We start from the raw sequence: 22,035 nt of genomic DNA on the forward strand, positions 1-22,035 counted from the left end.
GCAGGGAGAGGTTTGTAATCGAGTCAGAGTCGGGCAGGTACAAAATGGCAGACAGGCTTGGGGTCAGGGCAGGCAGAATGGTCAGTACCGGGGAAACTAGGAAACAGAAACTTGCGAAAACAGGAAGACGGGAAAGAACACTGGTAAGATCTGACTAGACAAACTGGCAACAGACAAACAGAGGAAGATGGGCAACACCTGGAGGGGGGTGGGGACAAGCACAAAGACAGGTGAAACCAATCAGGGTGTGACACCAACAAAAACATATATTATTCAACGCAATTGCGGTTACAACTAATATTAGTATTTATTTGTGGAGGCTTATGATGAAAATCAAGAGCCAGGAATGCAGCTTTTATGCAGTGGTGGGTAAATTTACATTATGGATTACCTTAACCTTTGGGCTGGGCTGGGTTGGGTCGGTAGTATTAGCAGCACCAAAGATCATTCACTGTTTCCTTTACAAACATCAAAAGATAAATAATTTGATTGGCTTGATCCAGTAATTGAACTTCTTTATGTTGTCTTCTTAAAAAGTAATTCCTGAGAAACTCAAACTATGGTAAGCCAGAGGACACACTTCTAAGATTGCAGTCAGCCATTAACATCTCTCATTTCAGTGTTCCCTCCTACTGTATGATGGGTACATGTAAAGTGCCATCATATATAGGGTGCAAATAAAGTGTCCCACTGTCAGACCCACACACTATACAGTGCAGAAGGAACTAATGTTACAATGATGAATAGAGAAGTATTTTTGTTTTACATCAACTTGTGTAAGTGTAAGACATTTTAATTTAGTTCCTTTTAAAATAATTTGTAGTATGTAGTTTGAATATGATAAGTGGGGTGGATGTTCTGTCTGTAATGCTAGAAATGGTTTATCCATGTCTTTGTCTTTGATCCATTTTGTTTGTTTGCTTTGACAGTTTGTGCTTTTACCAAAACAAACGTAATCCAACCAACCCCTGTGATGGTTACTGAGCTGGGAGGAACTGTGACTCTCACTTGCTTTCGTCCTAATGTGTCAGTGACCAGGTTCCATTGGTTCAAGCAGATATTTGGACAGAAACCCCTCCTCATGGCATCATCTCTTTATGTTGGCCAAGATAGTTATTATTCCAACAACTTTAATAAGGACTTTACTGAGACTAAGCGTTTGGGTGTGAGGAGAGGAGACTACAGCTGTAACTTGACCATATCCAAGACAGAGCCAGGGGACTCAGCTACATACTATTGTTCCACTACAGCCATCTATGAGCAAACATTTGGAGAGGGAACTGTTTTAATTGTCAAAGGTAACTAAACATTTGCTTATTCAATTTAAAAATGTATGGCCCTTTATGTTGGTATGTTTGTACAACTGCTTCATCAAATGCTAGTGATGAATACATGGCTTTTCATGTTTTTCACCCACTTAGTTTTACTTTAGTTACTCACTCTCTTCAGGTTCAGAGTCCAACAGCATGTCTGTGCTCCAGCAGCCTGTGTCTGAGTCCGTCCAGCCAGGAGACTCTGTAACTCTGAACTGTACAATACACACTGAGACCTGTGTAGGAGAACACAGTGTCTATTGGTTCAGACATGGCTCAGGAGAATCCCGTCCAGGAATCATTTACACCCATGGAGCCAGGAGTGATCAGTGTGAGAAGAGCCCTGAGGCTGGGTCTCCTACACAGAGCTGTGTCTACAACTTCCCCAAGAGGAACCTCAGCCTCTCTGATGCTGGGACTTACTGTGCTGTGGCCTCATGTGGGGAGATACTGTTTGGCAAAGGGACCCAGCTGGACATATGTGATACTTCTGACATTCTGTTTTATAATAATCTACATAATCAAAGTTCTTTAGATTGCAGGCAAGATATCATTCAGATACTTTTGTTTTTCTATATCATTCAGATATCTTTGTATTTCTATATCAGTCAGATATCTTAGTTTTTCTATATCATTAAGATATCATTGTTTTTCTACATCATTCAGATATCTTTGTATATGAGAGAAGAAAGTTTGACTCTCAGATCAGGCCGAGTCTTGTTGGTGTCTCTAACATTGTCATAGCTTTATTCCTCAGTGTCTCAGTGTCTCGATCCCTATTTGATATTTCACAGATGGTTGTAAGGAGGACCATCTTCTGTTCATGTGTTGCCTTGGTGTAGCGTTGGGTCTGTGTGTCCTCCTCATTATTGTCCTTACTTGTGTTTTGTACAAGATGAGCAAGTGCATAGGTAAGCAATATTATTGTGCAAGATACAGTATGCTTATCAATTGTTGGTACAGTTACATTAGTTGAAATGTTTTTGTCAAAATTGGTCATAAACGCTCTTCATTGTATTATGATAATGATTGTATTAATTATTTGTGTTTGATTAAAAGGAACGCACCCTCAGCCAAGTGCTCCTGCAGTCTCCAGTCATGATAACCAGGTAACCTGACCTAACACTTGTTTAGCTGTTGCTGAATCAATGTGTTTTTCCTTCAATCAAAATATGAAAATATGCATTTTATTAGAGGATTGTTTCACTATACCGCAATATTTAGTATAATACCAAATATTTGGATTTTCATTTTTGTTATTCCTCTTAGGATCAAGAACCTGTTACTCTCCATTACGCCGCTCTGAACGTCGTCCACAAGAAACCAAAGGCCTGGAGACAGAGGAGCGCCATGGAGACAGACACTATGTACTCTGGTGTGAGACGCCAAAACATGGACTGAAATGTCAACTTTTCCTCTTTAATAACTTGCATTGATTCTGTGTTTTCTACACTATATGTTTGACTATGGCTTTTACATTGTAAGTTACAATTACTTTACAATTACTTACAGCTTCTTTTTACATTGATTCTGTTGTTCAATTTTGATCAAATTAAACATTAAACTGCTTTCATATAAAGGTATTGTTTAATTTTCATCCATATTTTTCTCTTTCCTTAAATTTGTAAACACTTTCACCCACAGATTCAGTGTGCAACAACCATATCAAGCGTATGCTCAATGTAAAACATATGGTTGGTTGCAAAATAACTGTAAATATATATCTATTGCTGGTGTTTTAGCCTCTCAAACTGTCTTCTTTTAGCTGTATCCTGTATCACAGCTCTCTGTGGTGTTCTGACTACCCTGAATAGATTTTCCACTCACGTAAACTCAACTCTAACCCCCAGCAATGACCATCAGTCCTCACCACACTCACTTTTCACACACCATCAAAACCACAAACATCAATGTCACTAAGAGCTCAACTCTCTCTCTCCATAAGAAAAGGCTGAACTAAAAATGTACTTCTTAGCTAAATATATTTTGAACAGAATTGATATGGTTGAGAGACTGATTTCAAATTTGACGATATTCATTTTGTAACAGAAGTATTCACAAACTATTGACAAAATGTGAATATGTATAATTGCACTTTGCAGGACTGCAATCCATTTGTCTTTCAACAGGGTGCAGCAGTGAACATGGAAGTCCCCAGAACTGCCTCAACAGTAGAGCTGGCAGCAACTTGTAGAAGTGTTCAAAATGTCCACAAATTTGATGAAGTATCATTGACAACGTGCCTTTCTGTGAAAGTTCATGTGTCTAGCTGAAATAGCAGTCAAACAAATGCCAAAAAAGACAATGTGTATCTATGAAGAATCTATAACAAGGTAATATAGTTATTACACATCTATAACATGTTAGAAATCATTTCCAGCGTATTTAAATAGCAGCTACCAAACAGGCCAGACAGTCATCATCACTGGGTCATTACTACTAACCTCAACATAGTTATAATAAAGTGTAGCTTAGTAACAAGGAGCAACAATCACTCAAAATGAAACAGGTAGTAGAGTGATCTGTATGATGAAGACAATGACTCGTGTACTAGAGCGTGTCATTTTTTAACCTTTTTTAAAAAAAAGTCAGGAATGTCTTGAACTAGTTTTAGATGTGTTGATAGCATGACACTCACATCCCCCCACACACAGCTAACAAGTTCACAGGTACTTGCGGTCTGCTCTAAGTACGAGGCTATATCTATTCTTTGGTCAGGCCTGCTGGCCTTGTACACACAGGACCCTCCTACCTGCTCTCTGTATCTCTGTGGTTTTCAGCAGGATGTCTATCTGGTGTCAGTCAGTTGTTTTCACATTTGTTACTGTTGTTTATGTTCCTACTGACAGCTTGCAGTCACAGCAAACCAGTTCTTTGTAAACTTACTCGGATATAAATGATCTGAACTCGGTTACAAACCACAAAGAACTGGTTATAAACTCTATTGAACTCTCCAAGTTAAGCATCTCATGTCATAATACAGAACCATCTATTCTACATCTATGGGCTCAGGGTGAGGGGTCATTTTAATATGATGTCATGGGAGATCTAGCACGTTCTCAATCAGACAAGTGTTCTAGGACTACTGCAGGGTTCTCAGTAAGGAGACCAATAGAGGAGGATCCTCCTTCTGATAGATTGCCTCCTATGAGAACAACACCAACCAGAGAGTGATACAGAGTGGATAAAGTGTGTCATGTGTATTAGTTACATTAGGCTGGGGTGTCCAATCAGTGATGCACTCACAGGTGTTACACTAAAGTTAATGCATGTTTCTGTGAATGATAGGGAATGAGACTGACATACAATTTAATTGTTTTATTCTGTACGTGTTTATCACCTGCTATATTGTAATTATTTCGCCACTATGGCCTATTTATTGCCTTACCTCCCTTATCCTACCTCATTTGCACACACTGTATATAGATTTTTATATTATATTATTGACTGTATGTTTGGTTATTCCATGTGTAACTCTGTGTTGTTGTTTGTGTCGAACTGCTGTGCTTTATCTTGGCCAGGTCGCGGGTGTAAATGAGAACTTGTTCTCAACTAGCCTACCTGGTTCAATAAAGGTGAAATAAATAATAACATATACACTCTCACTGCTCTACCCCTGTTCACTCTTATTCATTTACATGTTAGTCATTTAGAAGAGGCTCTTATGCAGAGAAACTTACCGGAGCAAGTGGGGTTAAGTGCCTTGCTCTAGGGCACATCCACAGGTTTTTCCCTTAGTCGGCTCAGGGATTCAAACCTGCAACCTTTTGGTTACTGGCCCAATGCTTTTAACCACTAGACAAGACATGTTCAACGTATTACAGCCCTCCTATGGGTCATCTGGAGTACTGTAACTGTTGATAATAATAATAGTTTTCTTTTAAATACTTTAGGTACATGTGGTTTTGCTTGTTTCCTGCAATGGAGGCAAGATAAATCAAGTGTAACTAAAGTAAGTTTGAGAAAACAGAGAGGTGAGAAAACAAACAGCCTACTATTTTGACGCAGGTGAGAAAACAAAGCCTACTATTTTGACCCAGGGCTGTCCAGAGAGGTGAGAAAACAACAAACCACCAAACAAGTAAAACCTTCAAGACAATTACTTGCATTTTACAGCACCCGGTGTCTCAGTGAGTCCAGCCAGTAGACTGTGTGACTCTGTAGGTTGCAATAGACCACAAGACCATGGTCTTCTGAATGAGAAGTCAACAAAGATTGGGTCCAGTTCAACCAATCACCCACTAGCCCATTGTTGGACACTTGGGTAGACATTTTCCAGTCAATATTTTATATTCAAAGATGGTGTCACTGTTTACGATATTTCTAATTCTCAAACAAATGGGTAAGATATCTAACTTTACCAAGGACTTAACTGGGACTAAACATCTGAGTGTGAAAAGAGGAGTTGACAGCTTTAACCTGACCATCTCGAAGACACAGTTAAGGGACTCAGCTGCATACTACTGTGCTGCTATTGAAGTGGACAAAGTCACATTTGAAGAAGGAGCTGTTTTGATTGTCAAAGGTAACCTAACTTAGTTCTTTATTTTAGATTTTCATTTTGTAGCCATGAAATTCTAAATATACATTAGAAATTGTCAATAGATACATCTAGCAGGACAATACCATTTACACACCATAATCTTAATTTTCACTCAATTCAGATTTAGAGTCCAACAGCAGTACAGCAGCATTTGTCTGAGTCAGTCCAGCCAGGAAACTCCGTGACTTTGAACTGTACAATACACACTGAGACCTGTGCAGGAGAACACCGTGCCTATTGGTTCAGGCATGGCTCAGGAGAAACCCGTCCAGGAATCATTTACAGAATATCCCCACTAGGAACCTTCGACTCTCGGATGCTGGGATTTGCTACTGTGCTGTGGCCTCGTGGGGAGATACTGTTTGGGAATGGGACCAAGCTGGACATTCAAGTTAGGTGATGTGGCTTGCTTCTTTGTATATATTTTACAAATCTACTGTGTAGAACATACATTTACTTGCTATTCTGAGCGTCCTCTATCAATGTTTGAATGTCCACAGGCCATAGGGCAGACCCTCTTCTCTTGGTGTAATGCCTGGGTGTAGGATTGGCTTTCTCGTTAATCCTGATCATTGTCCTTGCTTGCATCATGTACAAGATGAATCAGAGAAAGTGTCTGCAGTGCAGAGGTATGTGACTCCCTTTTAGAAGTTGCTCTTCTTTAATATCACCATCTACAGATGTATCTGCAGTGGAAGAAGGAGTTGCATCTTTATCTTTGGGGTGTTGCTTTTCAGGATCCGTCTCTCTGACAGCATGTCCAGCAGTCTCTTCTCCGGATGCAGAGGTAAGTACAATTCCTCACATTTTGTATGACCATAAAAATATGTATGAAAATGTTTATATTGAATAATAATATATGGTATTATTTCCTCCTCCCCTTTATAATTGTTTCTCACAGGCCCAAGATGCAGACCATCTCCATTACGTAGCTCTGAATCTGAGCAACAAGAAGAACAGGTCTAGACGATAGAGAGGTCACATGGAGACAGTGGTGTACGCTGGAATCAGACAGTAGAACTGGATGAATGAAACAGTCCAATGAATTCTCTTTTTATCAACTTGTAACGGCTGTCTTCTGAAATGAACCAAGGCGCAGCAGGTATGTGAATACTCATCTTTAATTAAAAATTAGGAGTAAAGCATCCACTTAACACAAAAGGGTGACACCAGTGACAGTTCTGCAGGCTATAAACGCAGTGCAAAAAACAACCACCCACAACCCCAAAGAAAAACACACACACCTATATAGGACTTCCAATCAAAGGCAACTCAACACACCTGCCTTCAATTGGAAGTCCCAAATCAACAATCAAACATTCACATACACAAAAACTGCCACGTCTTGTCCCCAACACTAAAACAATAGCTCCATCTGCTGGTCAGGACGTGACAGTACCCCCCGTCAAGGTGCAGACCCCGGAATGCACCTACCAACAAAAAAACCCAACACAAAACCCATAAACAATAACCCTAAAACAATAAGGGAGGGAAGGGAGGGTGGCTGCCGTCACCGACGGCACTGTGCTACACCCTCCCTCCCCAACCCACCTATCCTGGAGGTGGCTCAGGTGCAGGGCGTGGACCTTGCTCCACCTTCGGCGTAGCCCACTTCGGTGGCGCTGCTAGCTGCGCCGGGCAGATGGGCCACTTGGGCTGACCCTGGCAGACGGACCACTCGTGCTGGGCCGGAGGGCAGGAGGGCCACTCGGGCTGGGCCGGAGGGCAGGAGGGCCACTCGGGCTGGGCCGGAGGGCAGGAGGGCCACTCGGGCTGGGCCGGAGGGCAGGCAGGGCACCCTGGCAGATCCGAGCAGGCGGGCACCTCTGGCAGATCCGAGCAGGCGGGCACCTTTGGCAGAACCGGGCAGTCTGGCCACTCTGGCAGAACCGGGCAGTCTGGCCACTCTGGCAGAACCGGGCAGTCTGGCCACTCTGGCAGAACAGGGCAGTCTGGCCACTCTGGCAGAACAGGGCAGTCTGGCCACTCTGGCAGAACAGGGCAGTCTGGCCACTCTGGCAGAACAGGGCAGTCTGGCCACTCTGGCAGAACAGGGCAGTCTGGCCACTCTGGCAGAACAGGGCAGTCTGGCCACTCTGGCAGAACAGGGCAGTCTGGCCACTCTGGCAGTTCAGGGCAGTCTGGCCACTCTGGCAGTTCAGGGCAGTCTGGCCACTCTGGCAGTTCAGGGCAGTCTGGTGACTGTTGACTGGCGGGCAACTCTGGTGACTGTTGACTGGCGGGCAGCTCTGGTGACTGTTGACTGGCGGGCAGCTCTGGTGACTGTTGACTGGCGGGCAGCTCTGGTGACTGTTGACTGGCGGGCAGCTCTGGTGACTGTTGACTGGCGGGCAGCTCTGGTGACTGTTGACTGGCGAGGCTGGGCTGACGCACTAGATTCCTGATGCGTGGGGCTGGTATTGGATGTGCCAGCCTGGAGACACGCACCTCCATGCTAGTGCGTCTAGCGGGAAACACCGGACCGAAAGGGCGCACTGGCGGTCTTGAGTGCAGGGTTGGCATCACCCCTTCTGGCTCGATGCTCCCCTTGCCCTGGCACCTGCGGGGCGCTGGTACTGGGCGAACTGGGCTGTGCGTCCGTATAGGCGAGATGGTGCGTACCACAGTGTAACATGGCGCCCTCCACCTCATACGCACCTCCCTGTAGTCACGGGTAGCTGGCTTACAGCTCTTCCCTGGCCTGGCCAAACTACCTGTGTGCCACCCTCCAAAAGAATCTTGGGGCTGCCTCTCGGGTTTCCTACCCAACCGTGTTCCAGCAAAACGTTCCCGTTGGTTCCTCTGTCCAGCTGCCTCCACTCTCCTGAGTGCCTCCACCTGTTCCCATGGGAGGCGATCCCTTCCGGCCAGGATCTCTTCCCAGGTGTAGGCTCCCTTGCCATCCAGGACGTCCTCCCATGTCCATTCCTCCTTCTCTCCTGTGGCTTCCTCCTCTTCTGCTGCTTGGTCCTGGTTTGGTGGGTGGTTCTGTAACGGCTGTCTTCTGAAATGAACCAAGGTGCAGCAGGTATGTGAATACTCATCTTTAATTAAAAATAAGGAGTAAAGCATCCACTTAACAACACAAAAGGGTGCCACCAGTGACAGTTCTGCAGGCTATAAACGCAGTGCAAAAAACAACCACCCACAATCCCAAAGAAAAACACACACACCTATATAGGACTTCCAATCAAAGGCAACTCAACACACCTGCCTTCAATTGGAAGTCCCAAATCAACAATCAAACATTCACATACACAAAAACTGCCATGTCCTGACCCCAACACTAAAACAATAGCTCCATCTGCTGGTCAGGACGTGACACAACTCTCCCTTTATTAACATTATTATCTGTATTACTGTAACATATAATTACTGTAGCTACTTGAATTAAGTGTATTGCTTCTCTGCCAAACTCATTTTAAATGGACTTGCTTGTGATAAGATGAATAAAGCATTTAACAGTCAAGACAAAGGAAGTTGAATGTATTTATTTAGGCCAAACTCAGGATCTTTAAAGGTGCAATATGCAGAAATCGCTACGCCATTTCCTGGTTGCTAAAATTCTAATAGTTCACCTAGTTTCAGTTTAGGTGATAAAACAAGCAATGCATAGTGTAGAGAATCATTGTACCATCTAAACCCCTGAGAAATATATTTTGAATAACCAAAAATATTGTATTTTCAGCTGTTTAAAGCTGGTGTACAAAACCAAAGTAAAAGACGCAAAAACTCAACTTAAGAACGGGAAGTTTAGAAATGGAGACCATAGAACAGATATACCACTTCTTAGACTTGCTTTCAGTGAGAATTAAATATAACCCACATTTCTATGTGAATTTGGTCGGTTCACACAAAAAATCACACATTGTTGATTTAAGAGCAGGAAGCATTGGTATAGCGCACTTATAACAGATCTACCGCTTCTTAATTTTGCTGTCAATGAGAATGACAGATATATAACTCACATTTCTATGTGAATTTGGTCAGTTTGCTAAAAAGTTACGTATTACAGCTTTAATTTGTAGTGTTAAGCCGTTCTCATGCCACTAACATGCCCTCAAACAAACAGCAGCCTATTTACAATTACTCTGCGGTTTGTGATGAACACAAGATGAGGATGTATCTACACTTTGTTAGAGCCTGTTGGCTTTGTACACAGGACCCTCTACTCTCTCTCTCTCTCTCTCTCTCTCTCTCTCTCTCTCTCTCTCTCTCTCTCTCTCTCTCTCTCTCTCTCTCTCTCTCTCTCTCTCTCTCTCTCTCTCTCTCTCTCTCTCTCTCTCTCTTCTCTCTCTCTCTCTCTCTCTCTCTCTCTCTCTCTCTCTCTCTCTCTCTCTCTCTCTCTCTCTCTCTCTCTCTCTCTCTCTCTCTCTCTCTCTCTCTCTCTCTCTCTCTCTCTCTCTCTCTCTCTCTCTCTCTCTGTGGTTTTCAGCCGGATGTCTCAGAACTCTTAGCTCTCTCATACTGTAGGCTATACTAGTTGCTCTTCAAGTTGACCATTTAACAACATTAAACCAACTCTTTTGATGAGGCATCTTATCTATACATAGTCGACTGAAATCTGTGAAAAAACATAATAAGCTATTTATTAGGTAATTTCACCTGGAGCTGCAGTTCTTAGTCAAACACAACACTGTTTTAACTGTGAAGTATTATATAGGCCTAGAGGAATCTGCCTCCTCAATAACAAAATCATGGGAAGGGATTCTATCCATCCAATCCAATTGAGTGTAAGTCCTGAATTTTAGATATTTTTTCAATTGATATTTTTTTTGTGAGGGGAAGTGACTGTCGTGATAGAAGCCCTAGTGGATGACAGTGTCATTGCATGCATGTTCCCAAAAAGGTCACAACTATCAGTCTCTTGACATAGACAACAGTAGCTGTAGTGGTAAAGAATAAGGAATGCCAAACTTGAATGATTATACCTACATTTGTCCTAATTAAATAAGGATAAGAATATACCTATAATAAAATATTTCTGTCTGATTCAGTGCAGCCAGGAGACTCTGTGACTCTGTACAATGTGAAGAAGATTGTCGTAACGGAATAAGGCGTCAACAAAAATGATGTGACCAGTTCGACCAATCACCTGCAACTCCATTGTTGAAGTGTTTTCTACATAGGTGGACTTTTTCCACTCAAGACAGGTTGTGAGGAGGATGACACCGTCAAAGAGGATCACACTGTGTCTGATATTTCCACTTCTTGTAGAGATGGGTAAGTCCAACTTTTATATTTCTCTGCTTATGAGATGTCCGCCCTTGATTTTGATGCATGAGATATCACATGTAATACTTTACAGACACTTTGAATATTCTAAGTTGTATTTGGGGTATGTAACAGAAAATATACTATGTTGTTCATGTTTCTTAATAGATGTAGTAGCTGGTAATGAATCCTCATCCATACTTCAGGACAGTGGTTTCATATCAGCCAACGTTGGAGACGCAGTGACTGTGCACTGCTTCTATGAAGGCCACATGGACATGCATTTCTCCTGGTACAAGCAACCCTTGGGAGATAAGCTTCAACTCTTCTCAACCGTCTTTAAGATTGACAGGAACGCAACATTTTACCATGAGTTTAAGGATAACCCTCGATTCTCAGTGGAAAACGGCCAAGAAAAGAATCACCTAAGGATCTCAGACATGCAGCTCTCTGATTCAGCCACATATTACTGTGGAAGCTCTTATGGCAACAAGGTGGAGTTTGGAGAAGGAGCCATTCTCATAGTAAAAGGTATGTTTTTGTAAACCTAAATGTACATATATGCAGTGTAAATATGAGATATTATCTTAATCAGATGAGAGGTTGAGTTTGAACACTTTCTACAGTAATACTCCAGAGATTCAATGGGTTTATTGAAGTTCTTGTCAGGTTCAGGGTCCAGAAACATGACTGTGCTCCAGCAGCCTGTGTCTGAGTCCGTCCAGCCAGGAGACTCTGTGTCTCTGAACTGTACAATACACACTGAGACCTGTGTAGGAGAACACAGTGTCTATTGGTTCAGACGTGGCTCAGGAGAATCCCATCCAGGAATCATTTACTCCCATGGAAACAGGAGTGATCAGTGTGAGAAGAGCACTGAGGCTGGGTCTCCTACACAGAGTTGTGTCTACAACCTCCCCAAGAGGAACCTCAGCCACTCTGATGCTGGAACTTACTACTGTGCTGTGGCCTCATGTGGGGAGATACTGTTTGGGAATGGGACTAAGCTGAACATTCAAGGTAAATCATTTAATCTGTAAATATCCCCAACAATACAGTATATTCATGCAAGCAGCCTACCTCCAAATGATCCCATTCATTTGTGTCAACAAGCTATACAATATCACCATCAGCTTTTGATGCCATACTTTACTGTTTGATGATCGTCCTAAGCGCTCATGAATACAATATGAATTCTCTGATACCCTTTCCACAGTTCCAGAGCATGATTCTCCATTTGATCTGAGTCCTACTGTTCTGGCCTTGGTCGTCTCCAACATCGTTCTGGGGATAGTGACCCTTCTACTTGTCTGGGCGCTGTGCAAGACTCTGAACAGAGATAGCAGAGGTATTACGTTATATCTAATGTATCCAATGTATCTAATGTTATAGCTGATGTATCTAATGTTACATGCATCTCTATGCAATGTACATTCTGTAAAGATCAATTAAATGTCCAAAATATAAGCATTGGTAATTAACTACATGAGGTTAAAAAGAGATGGATTGTCATAAAAAATAATAGCTGGCCGTCCTCTATTTCAATCTCTTTGAAGGGAGGACTGATGTCCCAACGTCCCAGGGCAATCAGGTAAATATGTTAACATTTATAGATATAGGATGCTTTCAGTTTTTACAAGAAACAACCATTTAACTTTCTTTACAGCTAGAAGTCAGCTTATTTGTACTTTTTATGTTAAGTTTTCTTGGAAGTAATACGTCACTGTACTAGATGTAATCTATCTTTGTGATCGCTGTTCATTTTTCCATGGAACTTCTGTCTCTGTTCCACTGACTGTCAGGTCATTGTAGTGGGTGTACAGTCTGAACAGTCATGTCTTTTGTAGAGTGTTTTCTTCCACAGGAGAATAGAAACATTATATAGTAGATCATGCTGTCATCATAATGGTTTTCCTCATGGCTCCTCCCCCCTCAGAATCAAGACAGTGAGGTGTTGAACTACGCAGCTGTGAGTTTCACCCCCAAGAAGAACTCCTCCTCTAGAAGAGTGAGAGAGAAGACCAGCAGAGAGGATGCAGTGTACTCTGATGTCAGATACCTTCAGCAGCAGTGAAATATATCACCACTGTCACAAAGACTACAAGAAGAACCATTTTACTATTTGTAGCATAATTGAACTGCTTTTAGTAACTGAAAATAGTATGGAATTTTCAATGTAACAAAGAAACTGTTATTTTAACATTGCCTTCATATTAGATGTATATAATGATTCTGTAATGATCAATAAATAGCCATCACTTTTTACAGCTTTTTATTGAAAGAAATCATCTGATAGAGAATCCCAATTTTTGCTGTATGAATCCCAATTTTTGCAGTGTGTAGAGAATCCCAATTATTGCTGTGTGTTTTTAACATAATAAACCATATATTTATACACTCCGAACATCTCTATTCTCTGTCTACAGAACATCTCTGCCACCACAATTACAAATATACAATATAATTAAAGTAATAGCAGTTTAGCTGAATATGTGTCAGGCTCCATCACACCATTAAAAATGGAGGAACACAAACACACATCTATTTCTTATAACAGAAGAGGTGCTTTTTTATTTAACCGTTATTTAACCAAGTTTAGAGTTGCTGAGATACAAATACATTTTTCAGGAGAGACCATGAGTATCTCTCTGACTCCACATATCGGACACAGATATACATGTAGATGATTTACAATAAACGCTGTCTTTGTAAGAAGTGCAGTGTTGGTTTATACACCTACCAGGCAGTAGTGGTGTGTGGGTACAATCACCTGAGAAGCCAAGCCATATTACAACCTATGTGTTGTGATAATTGCGTTGTTTGATCTATAGCCTGAATTCCACAAAGAATATTGAATGTTCAGTAACAGACATGACCTACAGTATGCTCAAGCAAGTTAATGTTTCTGACATTTACGGACCACTAAACAGCTACTGATTTAGAACCACAGAGAGTTACCGCAAGTCGCACAGAAAACAGGAGCTGCTTTCACTATTCCGGCACCATTTCAACTTCAGCATTTCAACATGATCAAATCACCTCTGCTTAGTCTAATACTGTGGCAACTAAAAGATACCAAAGACTATTGTGTCCAATCAACATAAGCTACATTAAATATGATGTGGCTGTCCGTGGTTCTGATTTCTGTGTGCGTTTGTGTGTGTGTGAGTGCGCGTTCGTGCAAGTACAAAAACAAGTTGACTGACCTTGTAAAGAAACGCCAATGCCATCCTCCTCTCTTTCATGTTGATGAAACGGTCTATCACTCTGTCATACAGTACACCCTTGAATTTGTTATTGTCTTATGCTACCTGGCTAAATGCTTGCTCGTTAGCCTAACTTTCATTCATGGGCAACGTTAGCTTGTTAACATTAGCCTTCTACATCTAGCTACATATTGAACTTCCATCCTCTCAGGCCAGGGGCATAACAATGTATGAATTAATGGTAGGATTAGAATCGCCGTTATAATTATTGGCCAGTACGGAGATTTAAGTAAAACCACAAGTCCAAATCCCTATCTCCATCCATGGCTAATTTCGGAAAGGGACCATTTTAGCTAGCTGGCTAGCTAGCAACCGGAGGACAACAACACATCAAGACGCAACAATCAATGACGTATACTCTCAATGGGATTTGATAAAAGTGACGACAAATCCAAACTGGCTTCAGCCAGGCTTCCCCAAAATATGGACTATTAAAATGTATCTTTCGTCTCTTGGTGTTTCATCATTTTCCTTCAATTCGCAAGAGGCTGAATGTACCTCACAGGAGAAAGCATCCGAGCGAGCGAAACAGTGCCCCTCTGTGTCTGTACGGCCTTCCTTGGTATCCATGAATACACACCACTGCTACCAGGAAGGGTGTGATTTAATGTATCCCCCACCAATCAGAGAAAAAAAGGCTAATTTCTCTGTAACTGTAAGGCAAGAAGCCTACTGATCACAGTACTGCACCAGTCCATTTGGTTCAGGGCAGGCGAGAGTAACCACTCAGGACGGACTGCAAGATGACCCCACTATTCATCTGTATGGTGATTCTGCATCTCACTTGTACAGTAAGTACAGTGTGTGAATATCTAGACTGCCTAGTCCATTTCTCCTCTGTTTCAGTAGCTATTTACTGTAAGTTAACTGATGTTGTCCTCTACCTTGACTCAACTTATTGACATGGCTTTACTGTAACTCTTATGCAAATTGGGATGTGACTTGACACATTTACATCAATTAGCCAAACATGAGCCCTTTACCTCTGAATGATTTACACCATGGGCAAATATTTCAATCTTCAACTATGTCCTCTGTCCTGTGTGTTCTAGATGGTACCATGCATCCCATTGTATCTCAGTCTGTGCGGACAGAATCGGTGCCCCTAGAGGGATCTGTGACTCTGTAGTGCTTCTCCACTGTAGACTCAGTGTTATCCTGGATATGGCTGAAACACACACCGGGACATGGACTTGTACCCATGTAACAGCCTACTATGAAATGTGCAATTCCAGGGAGATTTCGCAAAGATGTCTTGTTATGAGCTGCAATGGATGATTTGAGTTTTAATTTGACTCTTTGGAATGTTGCCCATACTGATGTTGAATCATATCGTTGTGGAATATTCTGGTATAATGAATAATATTTTGGAGATGGTGCATATCTCATTATTCAAGATAAGTAAAGAAACAGAAAGTTTTGTAATGAACTATGTTTCCAGTTTTAATTTCTGAATGTCAAAATGTTGTGTGGTTCTTTTTAGCCAATGAATAAACTCAAGTAAACCGACCAGGCTGGACATTGAGGGTTAGACCTTGTAAGAGCTGATTACAATTCATGTTTTATTTTTACAAATTCTGAAAAGTATGTCCTCCTCACACAGGGCACCAAATGTAGGTACAGTTATTATACATTTCATGTCCGGGGTTTCTAGTCAGCAACCTGAAAAATTCTCCATTTAAATGTATTTTTCTCGTCAAGAGAATCAAGCCGGATTGCTAAACTACATAACATTTATTTTGGTTGTTATCGTTATTATCCTGATAGCAACACACATTCTCTTGTGGAGGAGAGCTCGGCAAAAAAGTAAGTAGTGTGATTAAGTTTGACTTTGTTATACTTTATACAAAATATATGATATATGAATGCCATGTATTAATGTAATCAATGTATATAATATCATGTATGAATGCCAAATAATAATACACAAAAAAAATATATGTTTTGTGTTTTAAATTAGGGGTACAATGGACACTTCACCCACAGTCCAAGTGAGTAATTTGGCCTCATATTTTTTTCTTGCTGTTATGCTACTTCACGTTCTCAATAAAATCTCATGCTTCAAATAGGTTGCTGGGGCAATTTAGTAATTGTGGATGAAGTACGTATCTCTCTTTCTTTACTTTAGAATCTGACCATGGACACAGAAAATTATGCTGCACTGAGCTTCTCAATAAACAAATCAGAGCGTGGATGGGGGAGAGTGCAGGGTGGAGAAGTTGTGTATGCTCCCAGAAAGCAATAACCGTGAAATACTTCCCATCAGTCTTGTTTCAATATGTTAATATATCATACTGTATCTACTGTGTAATTTTGTCAATATTGAATAAAAAATTGTATTTTCAATAAAGATACATTTATTTATTGAAAGTCTAAACAGAAATATCAAAAAAGTACTACAAATGAATCTGCATCATCAACATGTGGGCATTTTACCTTGACATTGTCAACTAAGCTGACGATCACTGAAACATTTGAACAGACAGTAAACCAAATTTGTGTTTGTAACAGCTGAAGGATTGTGAAAATGAATCATTGAATTAATCTATTTCCTGGTGGTGTAGATGATGTAGATGATGGTCAGACAGCAGAGGAGAATATCAGTTCTTATGATGGAGAGGATGACAAGGATCCTCATATCTGCTTCAGTGTCCTCACCTGAAATAAGTAAACCTTTCAAATGTCCAATTTTTGGTATCATTGTATATAATATAGTATTGGCTATCCTGGACGGGATTCTCCTGAGCCATGTCTGAACCAATAGACACTGTGTTCTCCTGCACAGGTCTCAGTGTGTATTGTCCAATTCAGAGTCACAGAGTATCCTGGCTGGACTGACTCAGACTGTCCTATTGTCACTTTGAACCAGTTGTTGTAGTTGCCAAGGTCTTAGTGATGAAGCATTCCAAATGCTCTGATTAATCGAAGACCTCAATCTCAATCTAGTCCATGCATGTTCAGGTACTATACTGAAAATAGTTGCAAAATAAAGTGTCGGAAAACATATATTTCCATCTTAAATACATAGGCATGATCCTCCGTTTCAATAGTAAGTTTGCACTATTACAGCTGACTCTACCTGCTGCAAATAACTGAGAGATGGCCAGACAGAGTTTTTTTGTTGTCCTCTGTAGATAGATCCCCATCATGTGTATACCAGTTGAGGCTCTTTGGAGGAGGAAGGGGAGGACCATCCTATTCAGTGAATAAAAAATAACTGTAATTGTGAAACATTAAAAAAGTTATCCTTTTCAGATAAAATTATATTAAATATATTGTCATGTCACCAAATAATTGATTAAAACACACTGTTTTGCAATGAAGTTCTACAGTAGTCTCAGCAGCACTCTGTAGGGCAGCACTATGGTGTAGCCGGAGGACACCTAGCTTCTCTCCTCTTCTGGGTACATTGGAGGCTCATGGTTCTCACCCCCTTCCATAGACTTACACAGTAATTATGACAAGTTCCGGAGGACACCCACCAACCTATCAGAGCTCTTGCATCATGAAATGACATGTTGTCCAACCAATGAAAGGATCAGAGAATTAATATAGTACTGAAAGCATAACCTACAGTTAGCTAGCAATGCAGTGCATACAATGTGGTCAGTAGTTGACTCAAAGGTAGAGAAAGACAATAGTTAAACCGTTTTGAACAAATTAATTTCTTTCTTATGCAACACTGGAACTCTTCCAGTCAATAAATGTTTTACCACAAGGGCCCAGTGTAACAGATAAACTACTTGCTATTGATTGTACACACTGTGCTACATTATTGTAGCTAATTTTCCCCTAACATTGGACATCTCCTAACTTCGGACACTCTCTAGCGGTTTGACGATTAAATCACCTCGAGTTCAACATTTAAATGGCCTGGAAAATAAAGACACACTTCTAGCTAACTGACCACTGAATTTCATTGCAATTTATGTAAGTTAAGTTTTGAGAGTTTTCAAAAAAGTAATATTATATACACTCTAGGACACTCTGTATATTGTAAAATTTGACTGGGTGACAGACCACACATCATTTAATATCCAACTTTTTACCTCTGAAATATAGCTGATTCCAGGTAAGTATTTTTTTAACCGGGTGGCTAGCCAACTAGTCAACTATCTAGTAAACACTTTGGACACGAGGTTGGTGTCTCTTTTTTAAACAAAATTAAATGGATATGTCTTATAATTGATCTAAATAGTAAGGCGGCATATAACTGGGGACCATATGTCGATAATACGGGATGTATTTTTTTGCTAAACCGCTTATCAAAAAGCTTTTTTCTCCTGGTCACAGACAGCTGATGTGTTGTGCACAAGAGAAGGGAAAAGACGAGAGGAAGAGAGTGTGTAGATAGGAGATGGAATTATATATACAACAAGCTGTTTGTATGTGGCTGCTATGAAAGCTTACTGTGTTTGCGTGCGATCAGGGGTGTATTGATTGGGTTCTTAAATGGAAGCAAACGGAACTAAACGGGGATAAACATACCTGAATTTGTCCAATAGAAACTCTCATTTGAAACTGTTGGACTAATGATTACACCCTAGATCAGCTAGATGCAGGCAAGAGTGTGCAAGTCGGTATTGAATGTGTCACTGTCTGTCACCTTAATTAATAAAAATTCTCTCGACCTGTGCACCTACGTTGTAAACTTACATTCATAGGCTAGGTTGTAGCAACCTCATGATGGGTACAGGGAAAATTTGAGTAACATGTAGTAGCCTAAACCTATCAATGTTACATTGAGTTGGGTGAATGGAATATGAATGACAGTCATCCAATATCCTGTAATAGAAATAAGGCCATGTATATTAAAAAAAAGTAAACAGCACCGACTGCCACTGGTATATACTAGTCGTTCTGTCTATCAGATTAGTGAGACGCAGGGGATTGGCTGTCTTAAATGCCTGGAATGATTGTCCCTCGGCCTGATTGGTTGTTCTGAGACCAGCAGAGAGAAGGAAGAAGACAGCCTGCTGTATCATCAGTCCTGCTTCTAACAGTGAACTCTGAAGTTAATAAAGTCCTGAGTAATCAGATGATGATCAACATTCTTATATGTTTTAGATTCTTACACTATATCTAAAATATTTTGTACATTAATGAACAATCTTTTCAAGTTAACTGAAATAGAAAAGTAATTATTACATGCCTATGTGTGATCGGTCGCTTCAACCGCAGCATGGTGCGGCATCAGAGTTTGACTCAAACGTGAAAAGAGACGTCTATAGGTGTCAGTTAATTCCCATTTCCTGCAGTTTGTTTCTAACTGACATTAGAAAGGTGACAAGTGCATCAACCACAGTGTCAGGTGATAGGAACTACTGTACAACGCTGGAGCCAGTGATGACCTGATATTATTGGTTAGTAAAGCGTTTCCCAAAATATGGGTCGCCTGATTTGGGATCGCCTGACTGTAAAATGGGGTCGCAAGAAAAACTCTGAAATAAAATAAAAACAATTGCGCTTGGTTCAAAGAACCGGGGTTACGTCAGTAACCTCCAGCAGCCGCTAGATGGGGTTTTAATAAATAGAGCTGTTTTAGTTTTCTATCAACAGATTTGGCTTTATATTTGGAATGGTTTAAACTACAAATTATTATGACCCCATTACTGAAGGATAATACTCTCAGGAACACGTATGTATCTTCGGTTTCCCTCTACAATTCTCAGAAACCAGAACAGAGTGGGCAAGACCAGGCACTAACTCAGACAGGGGGAAAATGAATGTCATCAAAATTATTGCCTGGTGATCTTCTGAACTTCCCAATACCTTTCTGATGCATTTCAGTCACTTCAAATCATATTTCCTTGAGATTGAAAACTGTCAAAAGTACTGTTAGACTGATTTATAATAGACTGTCATGGCTCCAATTATAAAAGTAAACATTGGTCATTGATTACATAACTTGTTTTACATGGTGGGGTCGCAAAAAATGTTTGATATCAAAATGGGGTCTTCATGCTATGATCATGATCTAAAAACAAGTATGGGTAGCTGCAGCCCAATATGGTGACAGGAGTATGGGCGAGTGGGTGTGTCGAAAGGAGTGGGTGTATGGAAAGTGAATCAGCTAATTTGGCAGATTTGTTGCCACTCAAGTCCGTTTTGCATGGCTGATTTGGTTGAATGATGAGTCGATAAGCTGGCGGCCAGTGCACCGATGTTGTATCGACCTGTCTGCCTACCCAAGGTGCTTCTTACTGGGGAGCTGTATCACAGTCGTGTCGCCAGCGGTAGCTAACGTGGCAATTTTTTACCATCCCATTATCTTTTCTCAAGTAGGATAGCAGCATACACAATAACCAATATTGAAAACCATCTAGATGTGACCTTAATACATACAGTACGGGTCGGTAGCGTAGCCTAGTGGTTAGAGTGTTGGACTAGTAACCGAAAAGTTACAAGATCGAATCCCGATCTGACAAGGTACAAATCTGTCATTCTGCCCCTGAACAAGGCAGTTAACCCACTGTTCATAGGCCATCATTGAAAATAAGAATTTGTTCTTAACTGACTTGCCTAGTTAAATAAAGGTCAAATAAAAAAGTACACTCAGTCTACTGCTCAATGGGGAGGGCACGAACAGCAACAACATAGGGACCCAGTGCCCTTTGCTCCCGTTTGTTAAGCACTAATGTCTGGCAACAGTGTGGGAAGTAGCTACCTACTGTATTAGCCATTATCAGGGTCACAGTAAGCACACATGTACAATGCAATAAGTAACAGTACATCCACCATCAGTACTTTTAATAAAAAATAACAGTTGTCAGTTTTATAATTCAAAATGTACAGTTATTTGTGTAAAACTAACAGAGAAATACGACTCAGGCGGGCTTGCATGGGCTTCAAAACAGATGTACAAACTCTTGCGGTATGGTAGCTCAATGTATCGTAGCTGCGTAGTTAGGAACTGAAGAAAAAAAATACAGCTCAATCAAAACAGTCTAACTTATATCAGAGTGCTTTTGACACACTAACTCCTTTCCACATGCCCACTACTTCCCTTTCGACACACCCACTCGGCCATTCTCCAGTCACCATACTGGACTGCAACTACCCTTCTCACAATAACTCCTGTCTCTGAAAAGACTTGACTACCTTTGTAGCTGTATCTACAGTCAGGCTAGGGTTAGGCTAGGGTTACGGCTAGGACTAGGGTTAGGCTAGGGTTACGGCTAGGACTAGGGTTAGGCTAGGGTTACGGCTAGGACTAGGGTTAGGGCTGAGGTTAGGGCTTCAGAACTGTCTGCATCTGGGTCTTCTCCTGAAACGTGATAAAAATATATTTCATATTTGAGATTCTTAAAAGTAGCCACCCTTCGCCTTGATGACGGCTTTGCACACTCTTGGAATTCTCTCAACCAGCTTCATGAGATTGTCACCTGGAATGCATTTGAATTAAGAGGTGTTCCATGTTAAAAATTACTTTGTGGAATTTCTTTCCTTCTTAATGCGTTTGAGCCGATCAGTTGTGTTGTGACAAGGTAGGGGTGGTATACAGAAGATAGCCCTATTACGTCAAGTCCATATTACGGCAAGTCCATATTACAGCAAGAACAGCTCAAATAAGAAAAGTGAACTGAAAGTCCTTCATTACTTTAAGACATGAAGGTCAGTCAATACGGAAAATTTCAAGAACTTCAAACATTTCTTCAAGTGCAGTCGCAAAAACCATCAAGCGCTATGATGAAACTGG

General features: G+C 41.1%; 2 protein-coding genes across 3 annotated transcripts; both read left to right on the plus strand.

Annotated features, from left to right (window-relative positions):
• The first annotated feature begins 274 nt into the window (after positions 1-274).
• Positions 275-2,914, plus strand: LOC115198329 (immunoglobulin alpha-2 heavy chain-like). Its single transcript, XM_029760221.1, has 6 exons — positions 275-365; positions 930-1,298; positions 1,450-1,794; positions 2,108-2,224; positions 2,373-2,422; positions 2,583-2,914. The coding sequence occupies exons 1-6, from the start codon at positions 347-349 to the stop codon at positions 2,712-2,714; spliced, it is 1,032 nt and encodes a 343-aa protein (XP_029616081.1). The 5' UTR covers positions 275-346; the 3' UTR covers positions 2,715-2,914.
• An 8,105-nt stretch (positions 2,915-11,019) lies between these two features.
• LOC115198319 (uncharacterized) lies at positions 11,020-13,471 on the plus strand. Of its 2 annotated transcripts, XM_029760210.1 has the most exons (6): positions 11,020-11,079; positions 11,239-11,601; positions 11,740-12,090; positions 12,287-12,418; positions 12,627-12,661; positions 13,007-13,471. In XM_029760210.1, exons 1-6 carry the CDS (start codon positions 11,022-11,024, stop codon positions 13,142-13,144), a joined length of 1,077 nt encoding a protein of 358 aa, XP_029616070.1. In that variant the 5' UTR covers positions 11,020-11,021; the 3' UTR covers positions 13,145-13,471. The 2 variants fall into 2 exon arrangements, with proteins under 2 accessions (XP_029616070.1, XP_029616069.1); XM_029760209.1 differs by having other exon boundaries at positions 11,052-11,601.
• The last annotated feature ends 8,564 nt before the right edge of the window (positions 13,472-22,035 follow it).

The sequence above is a fragment of the Salmo trutta genome, chromosome 8 (assembly GCF_901001165.1).
Source record: "Salmo trutta chromosome 8, fSalTru1.1, whole genome shotgun sequence".
Taxonomy (NCBI): domain Eukaryota; kingdom Metazoa; phylum Chordata; class Actinopteri; order Salmoniformes; family Salmonidae; genus Salmo; species Salmo trutta.